Below are 18,401 nucleotides of genomic sequence, written 5' to 3' on the forward strand. Positions count from 1 at the left end.
TTAAAAAGTCTGAGGACGCCTGGACTACTGCAACCTTGAAACTGCTAGGCCATTCAATGCTAATCAAGGTGGCCACCTACCTCAAACAGACAAGAGTTCTTTCTCCCACCCAGGACTTTCCACAGATATATAAACCCCATTTTCCTAGTTTCCAACAGACCTCACAACCTCTGAGGATGCCTATAATAGATGCAGCAAAATGTCAGGAGAGAATGCTTCTAGAACATGGCCATACAGCCCAGAATACTCAGAACAACCCAATGTAGATGCACCCTATGAGTCTCTGAACGTAATGTAAAGGGTGGGGGGTGGGGGGTGGGGGAGAGAAAGAGAAGGAGCCAGGCTCCTCTAGGCGGAGCTTAAGCGTCCCGAGATGGAGTTCAGCTAATGAACAATTAATATCTCTTCTCTCTGTCCGTGCCCCCCCCCCCCCTCCGCGCTCTTTCCGTTGGCTCCTCTTCGCCTCCTCCTCCTCCTCCCCCCTCTCTTTGCTTTCTTTCTCCTTGTTCGCCTCTTCCTTTGGCAAAGCCATTGCCTTCCAGGGAGCCCCGCAAAGTGGGCAGGGAGGCGGTCTTGGTCTTATTATTGGTATTATTCTTCCCTTCCCTTCCCTTTGGAGGAGAGGGCTTTGCCCCTCTTGCTCTCCCTCCTCTCTTGTCCTCCAAGGATGATGCCGGAGGCGGAGGAAGGCAGCAAGTTCGGCTACTTGGTGGAGTTGCTGGAGAAAGGCAAGGTAAGGCTTCCCTCCTTCCCCTTCTCTCTAACTGGTGGAACTCATTGCAGATGCAAACAAGGGGGAAACCAAGGTGTGCCGCGTTTGTTTGAACCGGGTTCTGGGCTGTTTTAATCTCTCTTCCACGCCGAAGGGGGCGGGGAGGCTCACCATGATGATGATGATGATGATGATGATGACCATCATCATCCTACTGCTATGAGCCCCTGTGGCGCAGTGGGTTAAACCCTTGTGCTGGCAGGACTGAAGACCGACAGGTCAGAGGTTCGAATCCGGGGAGAGCGTGGGTGAGCTCCCTCCGTCAGCTCCAGCTCCCCATGTAGGGGCATGAGAGAGGTTTCCCACAAGGATGGTAAAACATCAAAACATCCGGGTGTCCCCTTAATAACATCCTTGAAGACAGAAGTGACTTAGAATCATAGAATCATAGAGTTGGAAGAGATCTCATGGGCCATCCAGGCCAACCCCCTGCCAAGAAGCAGGGATATTGCATTCAAAGCACCCCTGACAGATGGCCATCCAGCCTCTGTTTAAAAGCTTCCAAAGAAGGAACCTCCACCACACTCCAGGGCAGAGAGTTCCACTGCTGAACGGCTTTCACAGTCAGGAAGTTCTTCCTCATGTTCAGATGGAATCTCCTTTCCATCTGAACATGAGGAAGAACTTCTTGACTGTGACTTGCAGTTTCTCAAGTTGCTCCTGACATACACAAAAATCCTATACTGAATGAATACAGTGTTTCCTCACTTATCACTGGTGTTACGTTCCAGGACCACCCACAAAAAGCGAAAATCCACAAAGTAGGCACGCTATATTTATTTCAATATTTACACATTATTTTAGTAGTTATACACTATTTTTAGTCTTCATGAACCCTCCCCACTCACTTACACACTACATAACCCTCCTTAAATGTGTGGTTCACATAATCCTCAGCCCCAGCATTACCCGCAGTGGCAGCCTCTCCATACGGACAAATACTCTTAAGTCCATATTGAAAAACCACGAAACTGCGAGTCTGCGAAAAGCAAACCGCAAAGTAGCAAGGGACCATTGTACTCATTTATAAGTTTACATTTTTAAATAAAAATCGGTCCAAACAACCTAGCCTGCTTATCCATGGGTCAATGTGAGGTTTCTCAAGTTGCTCCTGACACACACAAAAAAATCCTACCACTAAGAGGAGTGAGGAACTAGCTATCCTCCGGGATACTGTATTGTCGAAAGGTTGTGACCTCTGAGGATGCCTGCCATAGATGCAGGCGAAACGTCAGGAGAGAATGCTTCTAGAACATGGCCGTAGAGCCCGAAAAACCTACAACAATCCTCTGGGATATTAAAAGCCAAGGGTGTGTCTAGGCAGTAGAATGAATACAGTTTGACTCATACTGCTTTGGAATCCTGAGAGTTGCAGTTTTGCAAAGTCTTCCCCCATCTCTTCCCAAGAGGGCTGGGTCTCGCCAAACTGTCACTCCCGGGTTTCAGTTTGACACCTCCATTTAACTGCCATGGCCAGTGCTATGACATCATGGAAGTTTTAGTTTTACAAACTTAAGTTCTCAATAGCAGTGTTTCTCAACCTTCCCAATGCCGTGAACCCTTAATACAGTTCCTCATGCTGTGGTGACCCTCAACCATAACATTATTTTCGTTGCTACTTCATAACTGTCATTTTACTGCTGTTATGAATCGTAATGTAAATATCCGATATGCAGGATGTATTTTCATTCACTGGACCAAATTTGGCACAAATACCCGATACACCCAAATTTGAATACTGGCAGGGTTGAGGTAGGATTGGTTTTGTCATTTGGGAGTTGTAGTTGCTGGGATTTATTGTTAATCTACAATCAAAGAGCATTCTGAACTCCACCAACATTCTGAACTCCACCAACAAATAGAACTCCCATGCTCAACAGAAAGTACTGGAAGCATTTGGTGGGCATTGACCTTGAGTTTGGGAGTTGTAGTTCACCTATATCCAGAGAGCACTGTGGACTCAAACAACGATGAATCTGGACCAAACTTGGCGTAGATACTCAATATGCCCAAATGTGAACATCGGTGGAGTTTGAGGGGAATAGGCCTTGATATTTGGGAGTTGTAGTTGCTGGGATTTATAGTTCACCTACAATCATTCTGAACCCCACCAACAATAGAATTGGGCCAAAGTTCTCACACAGAACCCCCATGACCAACAGAAAACACTGTGTTTTCTGATGGCCTTTAGCAACCCCCCTGACACCCTCTCGTGACCCTCACCAGCGGTCCTGAGCCCCAGGTTGAGAAACACTGCTCTATAGCCTTCTCTGCTGAAGAGGGCTGTTGTATCTCTGAACTGCAAATCCCAGAATTCCATAGCATTGATTGAGCCCTACAACTGGAAACTCTCTCCTCTGCTGAATCCTCCTTTCCGGCCCCTTGGTGTGAGATGCTTAAACTCTGTCTCCAAACGGAGGTTTTAAGTTACCCAGCTGCAATGGCAGAAATTTATGGAAGGGAAATGTCATGCCGGGGACAGAATTCTTATTTGGAAGGCATTGGTGCTCTTACTGGCCTATTATAGGGAAACCTAGCTGATTCCTAATCCTTCTAAAATGCAGACATGTGCTTTTCACCTTAAGAACAGACAAGCATCTTGAGCTCTGAGGATTACCTGGGAAGGAATCCCACTTAGGGCCATAGCCAGAAAATTTTTTTGGGAGGGGTTGAAATTTTGGGGGGGGGGGTGAAACCTGCCTCCTAGCTCACGCTGAAGCAAAGAGCACAGCAGGGGGCAGAGCAGCCTTCAATAGCCTGCAGCTCCACCCCTGTCAACCACCTCCACCAAGTCTGGCCTCCAGCATACTTTGCACAGAAAGTGAAAGACCTGTGAAACAACAACTCCCATGGCTTCAGCGTGAGCTAGGAGGCAGGTTTCAACCCCCCTCCCCCCCAAAATTTCAACCCCTCCCAAATTTTTTTTCTGGCTATGGCCCTAAGTGGGATTCCTTCCCAGGTAATCCTCAGAGCTCAAGATGCTTGTCTGTTCTTAAGGTGAAAAGCACATGTCTGCATTTTAGAAGGATTAGGAACAACTCCCATGGTACTATGGCAGTTAAGGTGGTGTCAAACTGCATTAATTCTACAGTGTAAATTAACTCTGTGACTCATCCAAGGTCCTCCAGTGGGTTTCCATAATTGAGCAGGGATTCAAACTCCAGTCTCTAGAGCCCTAGTCTGGCTCTCGAAGCACTATGCCATGCTGGCTCTCATTCAGCAACTTCAGAGTCTTCTATATTTTGATTGCATGTATAGGTCAGATGCCCCTGTGTCAAAAATGACAGCCATAACAGCTGTTCCCAGCAAAGGAAAGGCTTTGGTGAATCCAGCTGGCTTTCCCCTCTTTGGCTTTTCAAGCAGCGCAAAACCCAAGAGCAGTCACTCATTGCATGGCTGTTGGCAAGAATAGTCTAAGATCAAGTTTCAAATCCCTGCTCCCAAGGTGGTTTTGGTCAAGACACACTTTCTCAGCCTCAAAGAAAAGCAACAAATAATAATAATAATAATAATAATAATAATAATAATAATAATAACAACAACTTTGAAAAAGGAGACGGAGGGCCTGATTCTGGCCACCCAAGAACAAGCCATTAGAACAAATGCCATCAGAGACAGAATTGAAAAGTCGACAACAGACCCCAAATGTAGACTCTGCAAGGAAGCAAATGAAACAATAGATCATATCCTCAGCAGCTGCAAGAAGATTGTGCAGACAGATTATAAGCAGAGGCATAACACCGTTGCTCAGATGATTCATTGGAACTTGTGCCACAAATACCACCTGCCTGCGACAAAGAACTGGTGGGATCACAAGCCTGAAAAAGGTATAGAAAATGAACACGTCAAACTACTCTGGGACTTCCGAATTCAGACTGACAGAGTTTTGGAGCACAATACCCCTAGTCTCACAACTGTGTTAAAAAACCAAGTATGGATCATCAATGTTGCAATCCCAGGTGACAGCAGGATGGAAGAGAACTGGAAAAGCTGACGCGATGTGAGGATTTAAAGATCGAACTGCAAAGACTCTGGCACAAGCCAGTCAAGGTGGTCCCAGTGGTGATCGGCACTCTGGGTGCAGTACCTAAAGACCTTGGCCTGCACTTAAACACAATCGGCGCTGACAAAATCACCATCTGTCAGCTGCAGAAGGCCACCCTACTGGGATCTGCATGCATTATTTGCCGATACATCACACAGTCCTAGACACTTGGGAATTGTCCAATGTGTGATCCAATACAACAACCACATAGGGATCTTGTTTGCTGTGTACTAATCTTTTTGGGTTTCAAATAATAATAATAATAATAATAATAATAATAATAATACTTTATTTATAACCCTCTCTCCCTGAAGGGACTCAGGGTGGTTATTATTATTCAGATGATTACAGTGTGCTTAGTTGACATTCACCCTGAAATAAACTGTTTTGTCTTAAAAGTGCTACAAGACCACTTTATTGCTCTTCCATTTTCCAAAGTCTGTATAATTTCCATCTGCATTTTAAATATATTGTTATCTATCCTCATTCTCATTAGAGAAAGGCATAATAATAATAATAATAATAATAATAATAATAATACTAAAACCAATGCATTGGTTTTTTTAAAGGATTGTTTTGGTAATGCATAAGCATGTTTTTGGTGCTTCTCTTGGGCGGTGCACCTTGCTGTCAACCAAGAAAGTCTGGTATGGTGCCACCCTGTTTACCTTCAACCTCATAAAAGGATCTTTTTATCCAAAGGGACTTTAAGGAGCTGTTGAGAAAATGGTGCTATGCTTACACATGTTTTAAAAGTGTTTTTAGTAATAATATTAGTAGTAGCACTATTGATTAATTGGAACTTTGTGTTTTAACTTTCTGTTTGTTTTTATTTTTCCCTGTTTAATTTTGGGTGTGTGCGCACATGCATTTGACCATTGCTTTCATGCTTATTTTTTTAAGGTGGTCTGTAAGAATTAAAGTTTTAGTATGCATCCAAGGGCCCTTCAACACAGCCATATAACTCAGAATCTCAAGCCAGAAAATCTCACAATATCTGCTTTGAACTGGGTTATCTGAGTCCACACTGCCATATATTCCAGTTCAAAGCCGAAAAGGTGGGATTTTATTCAGCTGTGTGGAAGGGGGCCTTAGTAACATAAGGTGCATCTACATTCTACACTGTAGAATTAACACCACTTTTATTGCCACTGCTCAAAGCTGTGAAGTCAGGAAAATGTAGTTTTATAAGGTTTCCAGCCTTCTCTGTCAGAGTGCGGTGCCATCACTAAACTACAAATCCCAAGATTTGATAGCATTAAGCCATGGCAGTTAAAGTGACATAAAACTGCATTAATTCTACTGTGTAGATGCACCTTTATCTATGAAATCATATACTACAAGCGTCATTCTCAGACTCAAAGGTGCTACAGGATTGCTTTACATACTAATATTCCACAATGTGTCTTTGATTTCAGGTTTCAGTTTGTTTTTTTAATTTTAACTTTATTTTGGGACCTCCTTCAGTGAACTCAAGAAGGGGCTATATGAAAAAAACATAAAACCCACATTAACCTGGGTGTCAATAACACAATCACATGCATTTTTGAGTAGCTATGTCTTAGTATTGTACTCAGTGAGTCGAGAAGCAGAAGCCCTATATTAGGGATCTCCCTTGCCATTTATTTGACCCTGGGTTTTTTATAACTGACTTCTATGCGTGTATGTGTGTATGGCAGACCCCGCTGCCTTAGCCAATGTTCTCTTTTGGCTTTGTGCCACAGAATAATGGAATTGATGGGAATATTTTCATAAACAGTTTTTAAAATGTCTTCCAGTCTCCTCGACAGAGTCATGGTTTGTATGCACTCTGTTTATGTGTTAGCTAGAAGTTCATTTAAAAGTCAAATGAGGGCCTGCCATAGCTGGAGGATGGGTTCACATTGGCATTCATTGCTTGATGAGCTTTTCAGTCCCCTGAGAATTATGTGCTTAATAGGCTTGAAATATTTACCATAGAACTGTATGCTCTTGTACCAGGAGGAGCAGTCTTCATTTGGCAAATAATGTGGTCCTGCTAGGCAATAACAGCTGAAGGAGGTTGGTAGACTGGTGTACCATTTAACCAGCGATATGGACAATAGGTATTGCATGTAGAGTTTTTGAAGCCTTGGTGCTGAAGGCTGAAATCTATATATATAAATTTGTTAGGGGCATCCAACGAGGAAACAAAACTCAAAAACCCCCCAACGAAACTTAACCAAAATTCCCATGCCCATAACACAACCCACAAGGTACAAACATACCTACTCAAAATGAAAAACAACACAACAACACATTCGGAAAACGGCAAAACAACAAAACTCAAAAATCCCCCAACGAAACTTAACTAAAATCCCCGTGCCCATAACATAACCCACAAGAAACAAACATACCTACTCAAAATGAAAAACAACACAGCAACACACTCACAAAACGGAAAAACAACAAAACTCAAAAATCCCCCAACGAAACTTAACCAAAATCCCCGTGCCCATAACACAACCCACAAGGTACAAACATATCTACTCAAAATGAAAAACAACACAACAACACACTCACAAAACGGCAAAAGAACAAAACTCAAAAATCCCCCAAAGAAACTTAACCAAAATTCCCGTGCCCATAACACAACCCACAAGGTACAAACATATCTACTCAAAATGAAAAACAACACAACACACTCACAAAACGGCAAAACAACTGAGCATGCGCATTGGTGCCCAGCCGCAAGTTCCATCGCGCGCGCACATGGCCTTCCGGCCAACGTTCCCTTTGGGGAAACCATGCCCACTCCAAGCCCCACCGCGCCGCTTCCCGCACACACACACCCCCTGCCGCACACACACACGCAACCCCACGCTCCATCACTCCCCCCGCCACCGCACACACACACGCAACCCCACACTCCATCACTCCCCCCACCGCCGCACACACATGCAACCCCACTCCCCCCGCCGCCGCACACACACACGCAACCCCAGGCTCCATCACTCCCCCCGCCGCCGTACACACACACGCAACCCCACGCTCCATCACTCCCCTGCTCCAATCTTACCTCCTTTTACTTCAGGCCACCTCCAAACCCCACCCCGCCCCTTCCCGCCCTGTCAAAATCTAGGAAAGACAGGAAGGAAGGAAAGAAGGAAGAAAGAGAAAGGGAGGTAAAGAAACAGGGGGAAGGAAGGAAAGTTAGAGGAAGAAGAAAAGGAAAGAAAAGGAAAGATGGAAGGAAAGAAAAGAGAGACAGCAGAAGAGAAAGAAAAAGGGGGAAGGAAGGAAAGAGATAGAGAAAGAAGAGGAGAAGGAAAGATGGGAAGGAAGGAAGGAAGGAAGGAAGGAAGGAAGGAAGGAGGGAGGGAGAGAGGGAGGGAGGGAGGGAGGGAGGGAGGGAAAGAAGGAGAGAAAGAGGGAAGATTGACCACAGCAACACGTGGCGGGTAAAAGTTGCTATTTCTATTATTATTATTATTATTATTATGCTATTGTTCCTCTGAGACCCTTTTAGGGGGAATGGGAGAGGTGTCAGGTCCCAGAGGCAATGCATTGCATTATTGTTATTGTTATGATGGTGGTGAAATAAAAGGAAATAAAAAGTGAAAGAAGGAAGCAAACAGGGAGGGAAGAAAGGCAAAGGAAGAAAGGGGGAGGGAATGAAGGAAAGAGAGAAGGATGAAACCAAGTAGTGAAAGAAAGAAAGAGGTAGAGAAGGAAGAAAGGAGAGAAAGGGGGAGGAAAAGGGGGAAGGAATAGGTAGGGACCTCTCTTTCATAATAGTCCAGATATCTACCTCAACTTTGATAAGTTTTACTATAGGCCACAGCAACGCGTGGCAGGGCACAGCTAGTAGCTCATATTTTAGCCACACGTTGTGTAGCAAACTATCAAAAATGATTGGGATTTTATATATGCCTCCATCCCTCAATGCAATTTAGATGGCCCTTAACTTGCCCAGAGGCTCAGAGCACAAGATATCAACAGAAGTGGAAAAATGTAATTATTTTAATTCTTTCTTCCAATATGCATGCTCCTGTCTCCTCTCTTGCCAGCAGCCCCAGCCCATACCTTCGTTTCCTGTCCTGACACAATGATGCCTCTGTCTCACTAAGGGTCCTTCCAAACAGCTATATAGCCCAGAATATCAAGGCAGAATATTATATATTTATTTATTTATTTAAAACATTTATATTCCACCCTTCTCACCTTGAAGGGGACTCAGGGTGGAGTACAGCAAACATTCAATGCTGGGACATGAATTCATTATATGCATACATAAACATTAAAAACATTTGTCTCGATATTAAAATAGACTGTTTCTACTTTGAACTGGATGATCTGAGTCCACACTGCCAAATATTCCAGTTCAAAGCAGAAAATGTAGGATTTTATTCAGCTGTGTGGAAAGGGCATTAGAGGTCCCTTCTACTGCACATCCATCGTGTCTATGGGTCTCTAAGCCTCTTTACTTCCAAGGCCTTGAAGGCAATTTTTGCAGCAGCAGGACCTGGTTGTGGCAGCAGTGGCCATCGTTCATCCACGTCTCTTTTCCTTACCATGGCTCGTACCATCCTTTCCTGCCTTGGTGCCATGACATCTCTGACTTGTTCAGAGGCTGCCTCTCTCTGCTCACCCCTCCCCTCTCCCTTCCCATTTCCTATTTCATTTCAGAACCCATCACAACATTGTGAGGACTATGATAGAATCATAGAAACACAGAATTTTAGAGCTGAAAGCAGTTGCAAAGAAAGCAGATTTATTTCCTCCCATGTGTACAAACCCCAAATTGGACAGCTCTCTGTGATCCCCCTACTTCTGGAAAGCAATTGAGGGCCAGATGGAGTTCAATTGACTTAGGGCACATCAACAAACTAAAATTCAGTGCAACACCACTAATTGTCATGACTCAATGCCTCCCTTTCCCTGCTTCCCTTCTCTGACTGGCCTTTGCTTCTCTTTCCCTCAGCCATTCCATAAAGGTCCTGTCCTTGTTCTTCTACACCGGGCATGGGCAAACTTGGGCCCTCCCTCCAGGTGTTTTGGACTTCAACTCCTACAATTCCTAACAGTCTACCAACTGTTAGGAATTGTGGGAGTTGAAATCCAAAACACTTGGAGGGTTGAAGTTTGCCCATGCCTGGGCTAAAAACTTTGTAAAACTATAGCTCCCATGATTGCTATGTCTTTGCTATGGCTGGTGAAGCACAATATGTGTGAGACTTTCCAACATTTAAAGTGATTTGATGAGCTGTACCCAAATACACTTTAGCTGATACCTGAATATACTTTAATAAATTTCATAAACCTTAAGGACAAATTACATGCATATCTTTTGGAAGGCAAAAAGGAAGTCCAGAAACTTTTTCTCCAGATTTTTGTGTTGAGTTCCATGTGTAGTTACTAACCATGACCAAGAACCTTCAGTTTATTTTATGTTTTCAATTTTTCACTTCTATCAGGAGATGACTGGTATGATCAAGAAAGTGAAATAAGTGGCTAAGGCAGAATTCTGTCTGCTAGGTTGTATTACTTTGATTTCAAATATTTACAAATGGAACACTCTGTCTTTCTCTCTAGTTTGTTGGCGTACTTTGTCATATTTAAAGTGTCTGTTGTTGTCATGAAACTAAGCTGTTTTTTTTTCCATAATGGTATTGTGAATGAAATTGATATCTCAGTGAGAACATTTCCTCTCTCTGGCCAGGGGTTTGGTATATTAAAGATCTGTCACTTGAACAATTAAGGCATCGCACAACTGCCAGTTTTCAGGATCACTGAGCAGCCTTCCTTGGAAGGACACTGTCCTTGTGCAGTTTAGTTCTGTCCATTAGAATTTGCTTGGCTGCTCACCTGAAGAGAATGCAGGGAGGTTGCTCTAATTTAAATGAATGGGAGAGGTGCTTTAATGACCTGTGCACAGCACTAGGCCAATCTATGCTATATAGGTCTTCCAGCTGATATCTGCATTTCTTTGTACTGACTTCTGGAAGTCCCTTGGCCACCTCTTCAGATATTTTATTTTTGCATCAGTATATAGACCTGGAGGGAGCCCCTGGTGGCACAGCGGGTTAAAGCACTGAGCTGCAGAACTTGTTCGAATCCAGGGAGTGGGGTGACCTCCTGCTGTTAGCCCCAGCTTCTGTCAACCTTGCAGTTTGAAATCATGCAAATGTGAGTAGATCAATAGGTACCACTTTGGTGGGAAGGTAATGGCACATCATGCAGTCATGCCAGCCACATGACCTAGAAGGTGTCTACAGACAACACTGACTCTTTGGCTTAGAAATGGAGATGAGTGCCACCACCCAGAGTTGGACATGACTAGACTTAATGTCAAGGGAAAACCTTTACCTATAGACCTCAAGAGGTAAAAATTCAATTTTGGAAACCTAATGTTTGAGAAGCTTTGCATCAATGAACAAAGGCCTCTTAGTTATTCCCTCAAATGAGTTTCTTTTTTGCTACAGACAAAAAGTCATTGCACCCTGACTATTTGACTCAGATGGCACCTTGCTCAGGTTAGCATCATTCGTTGCTCTGAAACTGAAGTAAAATTTATCCTTGTTTTACTTCAATGAGAGCATCAAATGCCTTTTTTTTGTAAACTTCAGTAACGTTTTTAGCCTATAGAGAGGATGAAGCCTCCAGATTTCTAGACTTTAAAAGAATTTGTGTTATGCATCGTTAAAATTTGTGGACTGAAAGAGTTGTTATTTGCAGTTATAGGTGCTGTCTGCATAAACCTCACATACAAAAAGTAATAGTTATGGGGTAAATTCTCCACACAGTTCCACAAGGATAGGTACCGGTGGACTCTTACAAGGAGAATATATAAAGTTCTTTTTAGAGGGCTGTTCACCTTTAATTTCAAAGTATTTTGGAATGTTCATATGTGAATTGCTTTCTATAGTGATAGAAGACAGCTTGGAAGTTTGCTGTTTTGTGTCTTCAAGTTGTTTTCGGCTTATGCTGACCATAAGGTGTGTTTGTGGCAAGATCTGTCCAGCTGCAGTTTGCCTTTACCCTTTTCTGATTTGCCCAAGGTCACTCAGTGGGTTGCAAGTCAGCAAGTGAGAGTCTAAAAGTGACAGGCTAAAATCCAGAACCTCAATCAGTTGCTGATACCAGATGAGAGACACCCTTCTGGGCACATAGAAGATTGGATGACCTGGAAGACGCTGAACAGGCTGCGCTCTGGCACCACGAGATGCAGAGCTAACTTTAAGAATTGGTTCTACAAAGTGGTGTCCATGACATGCAAGTGTGTAGAAGAGCAAACCACAGACCACCTACTACAATGCAACCTGAGCCCTGCCACATGTACAGTGGAGGATCTTCTCATAGCGATATCAGAGGCACTCCAAGTGGCCAGCTTCTGGTCAAAGGACATTTAGCATAATGCCAAGTGTTTTAAACTTTATTGTGTTTTTAAATACATTATAACTGTACCCTCAATTCGCTTCTGACATAGATAAATAAATACTCAATGGGTTTCTATGGCCAAGTGATGATTCAAACCCTGGTATCCAGAGTCATTTCCCTGTTTTTTGCAGAGTTCAGCAGGCCAGCTCATCCATTTGGCTTTACTTTAAGTAGTGAAAAAGAGACAGCAGACAGGGCAAAAGCATTATAAAGTACACCTCTTCCTCCAGCTATGCTACTTTGATGGATGCTTGGAACGGTCAGCCATGTATTATAAGTTGGCAGTGCATATCTTTTTTTTTTTTTTTTAGAAAGAAGGGAGTACTCTATACTAACAGCCAGGGGAAAGCACTACAGGGGTTTTATCAGGTTGTGGTTGGATATTAGGTGCTAGGTAGATACCAGCAGAACATGAAAGTGTTGGCTCTTTGAAGCACTAGCCAGAATTTGGAAGTAACTTGTAAATAAACAACCTAAAGCTAGGGGTTTTTTTTGTGACAACGAGGGTGTAATGAGGTTACATTTCAAAAGAAATTAAGTAAGAGTGAAGCTACTTTACTGCTGCAAGGAGTAAAAATGTCTAAAATAATATAAAAGTTCCTTTTAAGTCACCTTAGAGGCACACTGTAAGAAGATTTTCAAGTTTTATGCCATTTTTTCCCCAAATCTGAGGGATTTCCCATCAGAAAAAGAATACAATGAAAACTGGGGGGGGGGGGGGGGGCAGCAAGCAAAGTAACAACTAACATAAGATACTTTTCTTTCATTATCATAATGAATAATGGCAACAATTTATTTTTAAAGCAATGTAATAAATCATGGGGACAAAGACCTAACTTTTCAAGCTTTGGCCATGAGCACTGGCCATCTTTGTCACAAGATAACAATGAAATGGCTTCTCATAAATTCCTTCTGTGTTTCTAATTTTGATTAGAAGTATATACAAGATCTCTAATACATCATAACTTGATTGGAAGCTGGAGTTGTCAGCCACAAACTACAGGTATTTCTTTGAGCTCACACTTTCCATTTATTGAGAGTTTGTTAGAGGTTCAAAAATGAAATGAGGTAGGACAGAAAAATTTAAAAACAAACTTATGAATTTTGTCTTAAAGGTTTCAAAGCTTTGGAACAAATGCTCTTCACAATGGACTTTGTAACTGAAAGTTATGGAATTGCCTCCAAAGTGAAGCTATTCGCTAGGTTTGTGCCTCGGCCAAGGTACCTAGCTAGCCACTCTTTTCCTTTCCCTGTATTTTAAAGAGTTGACAGTTCACCATTGGCATTAAAAAGGACTAGATGTAAATCAGGAGTACAATCTAATTTCAGCATATCTGGGGTAGAGAGAGGGAGAGAATATTGTTTTGCCTAAAGCATAGTGTTTTTATAGATCGTGGCTGGCTGAAATTTGATTAGGTTACAGCAGCCTGGAGGATGAGAAATTAGATCTCTCGGGTTTATTCTCAGTCATTTGATCATGGCAGCTCAAGGCCCGCTCTGGAGAGCTGATGGTCAAGGGACAAAGGTCCTCAGCAGGGAAGGATTGTATCCTGTGTACATGCTTATCCATTCTACCTTGCTGTGTTATCTTAGGATGCTCAAGACTGCTCTAATTGCAGGGTTTGGAAATGCTTTCCTTTTGGACCTTCTAAATTTTGTAGCCCATACTTGTAGAGATTTTTGGCACACACTGGCCCCTTGATGGTGTGATGAACACAAAACATGGTATAGTTTACACGACTTGCTTTCCTGGCTCACCTCAAAGAGTGTTCCAGTCTGACAAAAATGCCCAGAGAAGGTATAAAGAGGCTTCAGCAACAGGAGTGTGATAGTATTACAGAACAGATTGTAGTCTTCGAAGTAGAAAAAAAGGACTTGGAGTATTATCATGATGCAGAGTAAAGTCATCCTTCTGAAAGTAGGTTATACCAAAGAGATATACTGGCTCTAATCTCCACCTCTAGGTGGTATGGAAGCTGCTCCGTACTGAATCTACATGTTCAACTTTCTAAATGTATAGCAATTAGAATATGATACCTTGGACGTGGGTAGCTTTGTCATAGCAAGTCCCTGTCTAAGGGCTCTTCTGCACTCCATTGCATGTTTTAAGATGTTCAGGGAATTAAGATATGCAATCCCTCAGTCCCAATATATCTTAAGGCTTACACTCCCAGTTAGAATTAAACAACAACAATAACAAATACTTTGTATCTTCACAGTGTTGAATAGTTTGTGTCCTTCAAATGGTAACAATAAAATTCAATTTTTATTGCAGGTTGCAACATAATTATATAGAACATTTAAAGAGAATGCAAATACAGTCAGCCCTACATATCCACAGATCCAACCATCCACATTTTGAAATTAAAAAAACAAACAAAACAATTCCCAGAGCAAGCCTTGACTTTGCCATTTTATATAAGGGGCAACATTTTACTACATCATTGTATACAGTAGGAAATCCTGCGGGCAAAATGAGTTAAATCCTTGTGCTGGCAGGATTGAAGACTGACAGGTCAGAGGTTCAAATATGGGGAGAGCGTGGATGAGCTCCTTCTGTCAGCTCCAGCTCCCCATGCAGGGACATAAGAGAAGCCTCCCACAAGGATGGTAAAACATCAAAACATCTGGGCGTCTCCTGGGCAATGTCCTTGCAGACGACCAATTCTCTCACACCAGAAGTGACTGCAGTTTCTCAAGTTGCTCCTGACACGGAAAAAAATGCATACAGTGAGACAAGAGCATCCACAGATTTTGGAATTCATGGAGGATCCTAGAGCAAATTCCAGCAGATATTTCTTAAAGGCACTGAAAATAGGATAAGCCATGTCACACATTGCATGTATGTACAGAGGCAACCATATGTTTGTGTTACACAATGTATGAAGTGACTTCAGGGATTGTTATGTATTAAGATGATGTTAATAGAATGTCAACTCAATTGGCAATGTTGACTCAAGATTTTAAACTTTTCTATTTAATTACCATTTTGAAAACCTTTTTTCCCATTTTAATTATACAAGTCTTTATAGCAAATAAAGAGACTCCACAGAAAAACCTGTGAAGAAATTAATTTGGTACAGAATTTGGAGCATTTTTGGCTGGCTATATTTGCCTTTTAGCACATTGCTCTCAGCGTGGAGAGAGGGGTGCATATGAATTGTGTTTCTCACGCCTACTAGGAGTTAATTATGATTCCTGAGGATTCACTGATGCCAAAGCAATGGTCCCATGTTGCTAAGTGAAACTCCTAAAAATACTTGCATTTTTTACAATAACAGATAGAGGGTATAATAGGAAAAGGCTGTAATCTTTCAAGGAAATGATTCAGGGCTGTAAATGTAGTTTAGGAGGGGAAACCAATAACTGTCACATCTTTCTGAAACCCTGAAAACCAAATCCCATTTGTGGTGATGTCTCTTGTCCATTCCTATTATTTCTTCTCTCTTCTGTCACCTGAAATGTGAAGTCTGTGTTTTATAACTTAGAGATTGAAAGTTAAGGTGCTGTCAAGTTGTATTAATTCTACAGTGTATATACACCTTTAGCCTTTGCTGTCAATTGTAGTGTAATGTATGTCCTTGGACTTAAAATGAGCATTTGGATGAAGGGGTTGTAACAGATGTATGGCTAGGTTAACCCCACTGAACCCAAAAGACAAACATGATCTTGAGCATCTTAACATGTCTCGGTGGCTGCTTTGAAGCCTCCTCTTTTTGCTCTTAGTGGGCCCAAATCCTTTCCAGTAGGATTTGGGCTTAAAGGGGGAAACCACTTCCTCCTCTTATGCATACCCTTTATTTACAGGAAGAAAGTTTCCTTGTCTGGAATGCTGCTTGTTGTCTGACAATAGAAGTTTGAAATACACAACTTATGATAGTTCCTGTCTTGCTAAACAACAGCTCTGGTTTTGTTTCCTTCAGGATAGGGTTTTAACACTAGAGAGCATAAGAAAATTGTTGTATAAATATTATGTGCTAGTTAAAGAAAGTATCTGAGATTTTTCATATTGTGTAGTATCCATTTGTAAGAGGATCAGATATCATTAACTAAAGCATCCCTCCCTTGCCCTCAACATTGCTCTGGAAAATAGGGTTTAGAGGAACAAGAGGAAGGAAAGAAAGTCCATTGGGGTGAATGGGAATATGGTTGTACATAAGTGGCAGCCACCCATTATTTTGATGCCAGTTAGGGTTTTTGATTTTTTAGGCTTACAACTTTTCTTACAATCCCTGAAGGCATACAGTGCTTGCCTTTGATCATAATCAGATTATTTGTATGCTATTTTCTCATAATAAATCTTGCTCATATCAGCCTACAGATTCATAATTGCCCCTGGTGGTGCAATGGGTTAAACCCTTGTGCCAGCAGGACTGCTGTCTAAAAGGTTGGCAGTTCGAATCTGGGGAGAGGGGTGAGCTCCTGTCTGTTAGCTCCAGCTTCTCATGCATGGACATGAGAGAAGTCTCCCACAGGATGGTAAAAGATCCGGGCGTCTCCTGGGCAATGTTCTTGCAGATGACCAATTCCCTTACACCAGAAGCAACTTGTAGTTTCTTGTCACTCCTGACATGAAAAAAAAAATACCTTCATAATTCACAAAAAGGGGAGGGGATTTCCTGGTAAGAAAAAAAAAGATGGAACATGTAGAAAATAGAGGGCAACATTTTGTTGCCCTGCTGCAAAGTTGTATAAATGAGAGAAAGCAATTGTACCAAAAAGTCTTGCCTGGAACTGTCCATACTTTAAGGCAGGGGTCCCCAAACTAAGGCCCGAAGGCCGGATAAGGCCCTCCAAGGTCATTTACCCGGCCCTCGCTCAGGGTCAACCTAAGTCTGAAACGACTTTAAAACACACAAGAACAACAATCTTATCAGCCAAAAGTGGGGCCACACTTCCCATTGAAATACTATTAAGTTTATATTTCTTAAAATTGTTCATTTTAATTATTGTATTGTTTTTAAGTGTTTTTGCACTACAAATAAGGCATTGCAGTGTTCATAGGAATTATTCATGTTTTTTCAAATTATAATCCGGCCCTCCAACAGTTTGAGGGACTGTGACCTGGCCCCCTGTTTAAAAAGTTTGAGGACCCCTGCTTTAAGGCTATAGAAAAGAAAGAAACAGTCACATATGAGGCAGGTTATAGAGATGCAATGTCTTTTGACTTGTGTGGTCCTTAATTCTAACTGATCAAACCCAGAATGGGGAATATGCCAACTTCTTGATGTTTTGGATGTAACTTTTCCAACTCTTATAATTATTGGATATGCAGACAAGTGCTGATGGGGTAGTAAATAGAAGACCATATATTATTCATCCTTGCTACACAATAAGATTTGTGTGACCTTGGGGAATAGTGACAAATCCAGGGAGCATGACTTGTCCTTTTAGTAAAATTGTATCCCATCTTGCTTTCCTTACTAGGTAATTTAAAGGCAGAAATGAACCTTGGTTCAGTTTATGGACTCTTGGTTAGAAAAAGACTGTTGCTCTTGGCTTTGTATTTTCCTTGATGTTTCAAACATGACTCTTTATTCTACATCAGCAATGAACAAACAGTTTTCATGTTGCTGAATTGCATCTCCCAGCATTCCCCATCAGGATACAACTGATTCTAGTTGCAGTCCAATAACATCTGAAGAGCTGTACTTTGTCTATACCTAGTCTTATGTGCTGCTAATCTGCCCTGTTAAGTTTCCCAGTCTGACTTCAGAAAGAAACAGAATAGATTCCCCCTCCAAATTAGCATTCTTCTTTAATTAGAAATATCCTGTAACATGTGAAGTGTCAAAGATAAATCCACTCTCAGATTGTGAATTATGAGAAACTGTTTTCTCATGTAAGTGTCTTTTTTCACGCTTGTTTCATGTTACTGTGGCCTATCAATATTTGACAGGTGCAGTCCTATCCAAAAGTAAATGTCATTGTGTTCAGTGACATTTACAGTGCTCGCATGTAACAAGCACGGGTACATTAGGAGGTAAGCATCATTATAGACTTAATGGGGGAAAAGCTCCATTAAGCACGGGAAACTTACTTTTGAGAAAACAGGGGCAGATGTCGATGTATCTGTCCTGGAAACAGCTCACAATCTGTCATTTCCAGGGTCTATGAGGTCAGGAGAGCATTCAAGCCCCTTCTTCTCCCAACAGGCAGCAGTGTAATTATGTCAGCAAAGCAATT

At 42.1% G+C, this 18,401-nt stretch overlaps 1 protein-coding gene across 4 annotated transcripts in view; it reads left to right on the top strand.

The window, feature by feature from the left end:
- Positions 1–518: 518 nt before the first annotated feature.
- The window catches only part of TRIM36 (tripartite motif containing 36), a 65,818-nt gene continuing 47,935 nt past the window's right edge, over positions 519–18,401 (top strand). For 2 of the 4 annotated variants that reach the window (XM_060761923.2, XM_060761924.2), the window contains exon 1: positions 522–733. In XM_060761923.2, coding sequence (XP_060617906.1) covers positions 668–733 — 66 coding nt within the window. In that variant the 5' untranslated portion in view covers positions 522–667. Of the gene's footprint in view, positions 734–18,401 lie in introns of all 4 variants that reach the window. The other 2 variants (XM_060761920.2, XM_060761919.2) reach the window with 2 other exon arrangements.

The sequence above is a fragment of the Anolis sagrei genome, chromosome 2, assembly GCF_037176765.1.
Source record: "Anolis sagrei isolate rAnoSag1 chromosome 2, rAnoSag1.mat, whole genome shotgun sequence".
In the NCBI taxonomy this organism is placed as follows: Eukaryota; Metazoa; Chordata; class Lepidosauria; order Squamata; family Dactyloidae; genus Anolis; species Anolis sagrei.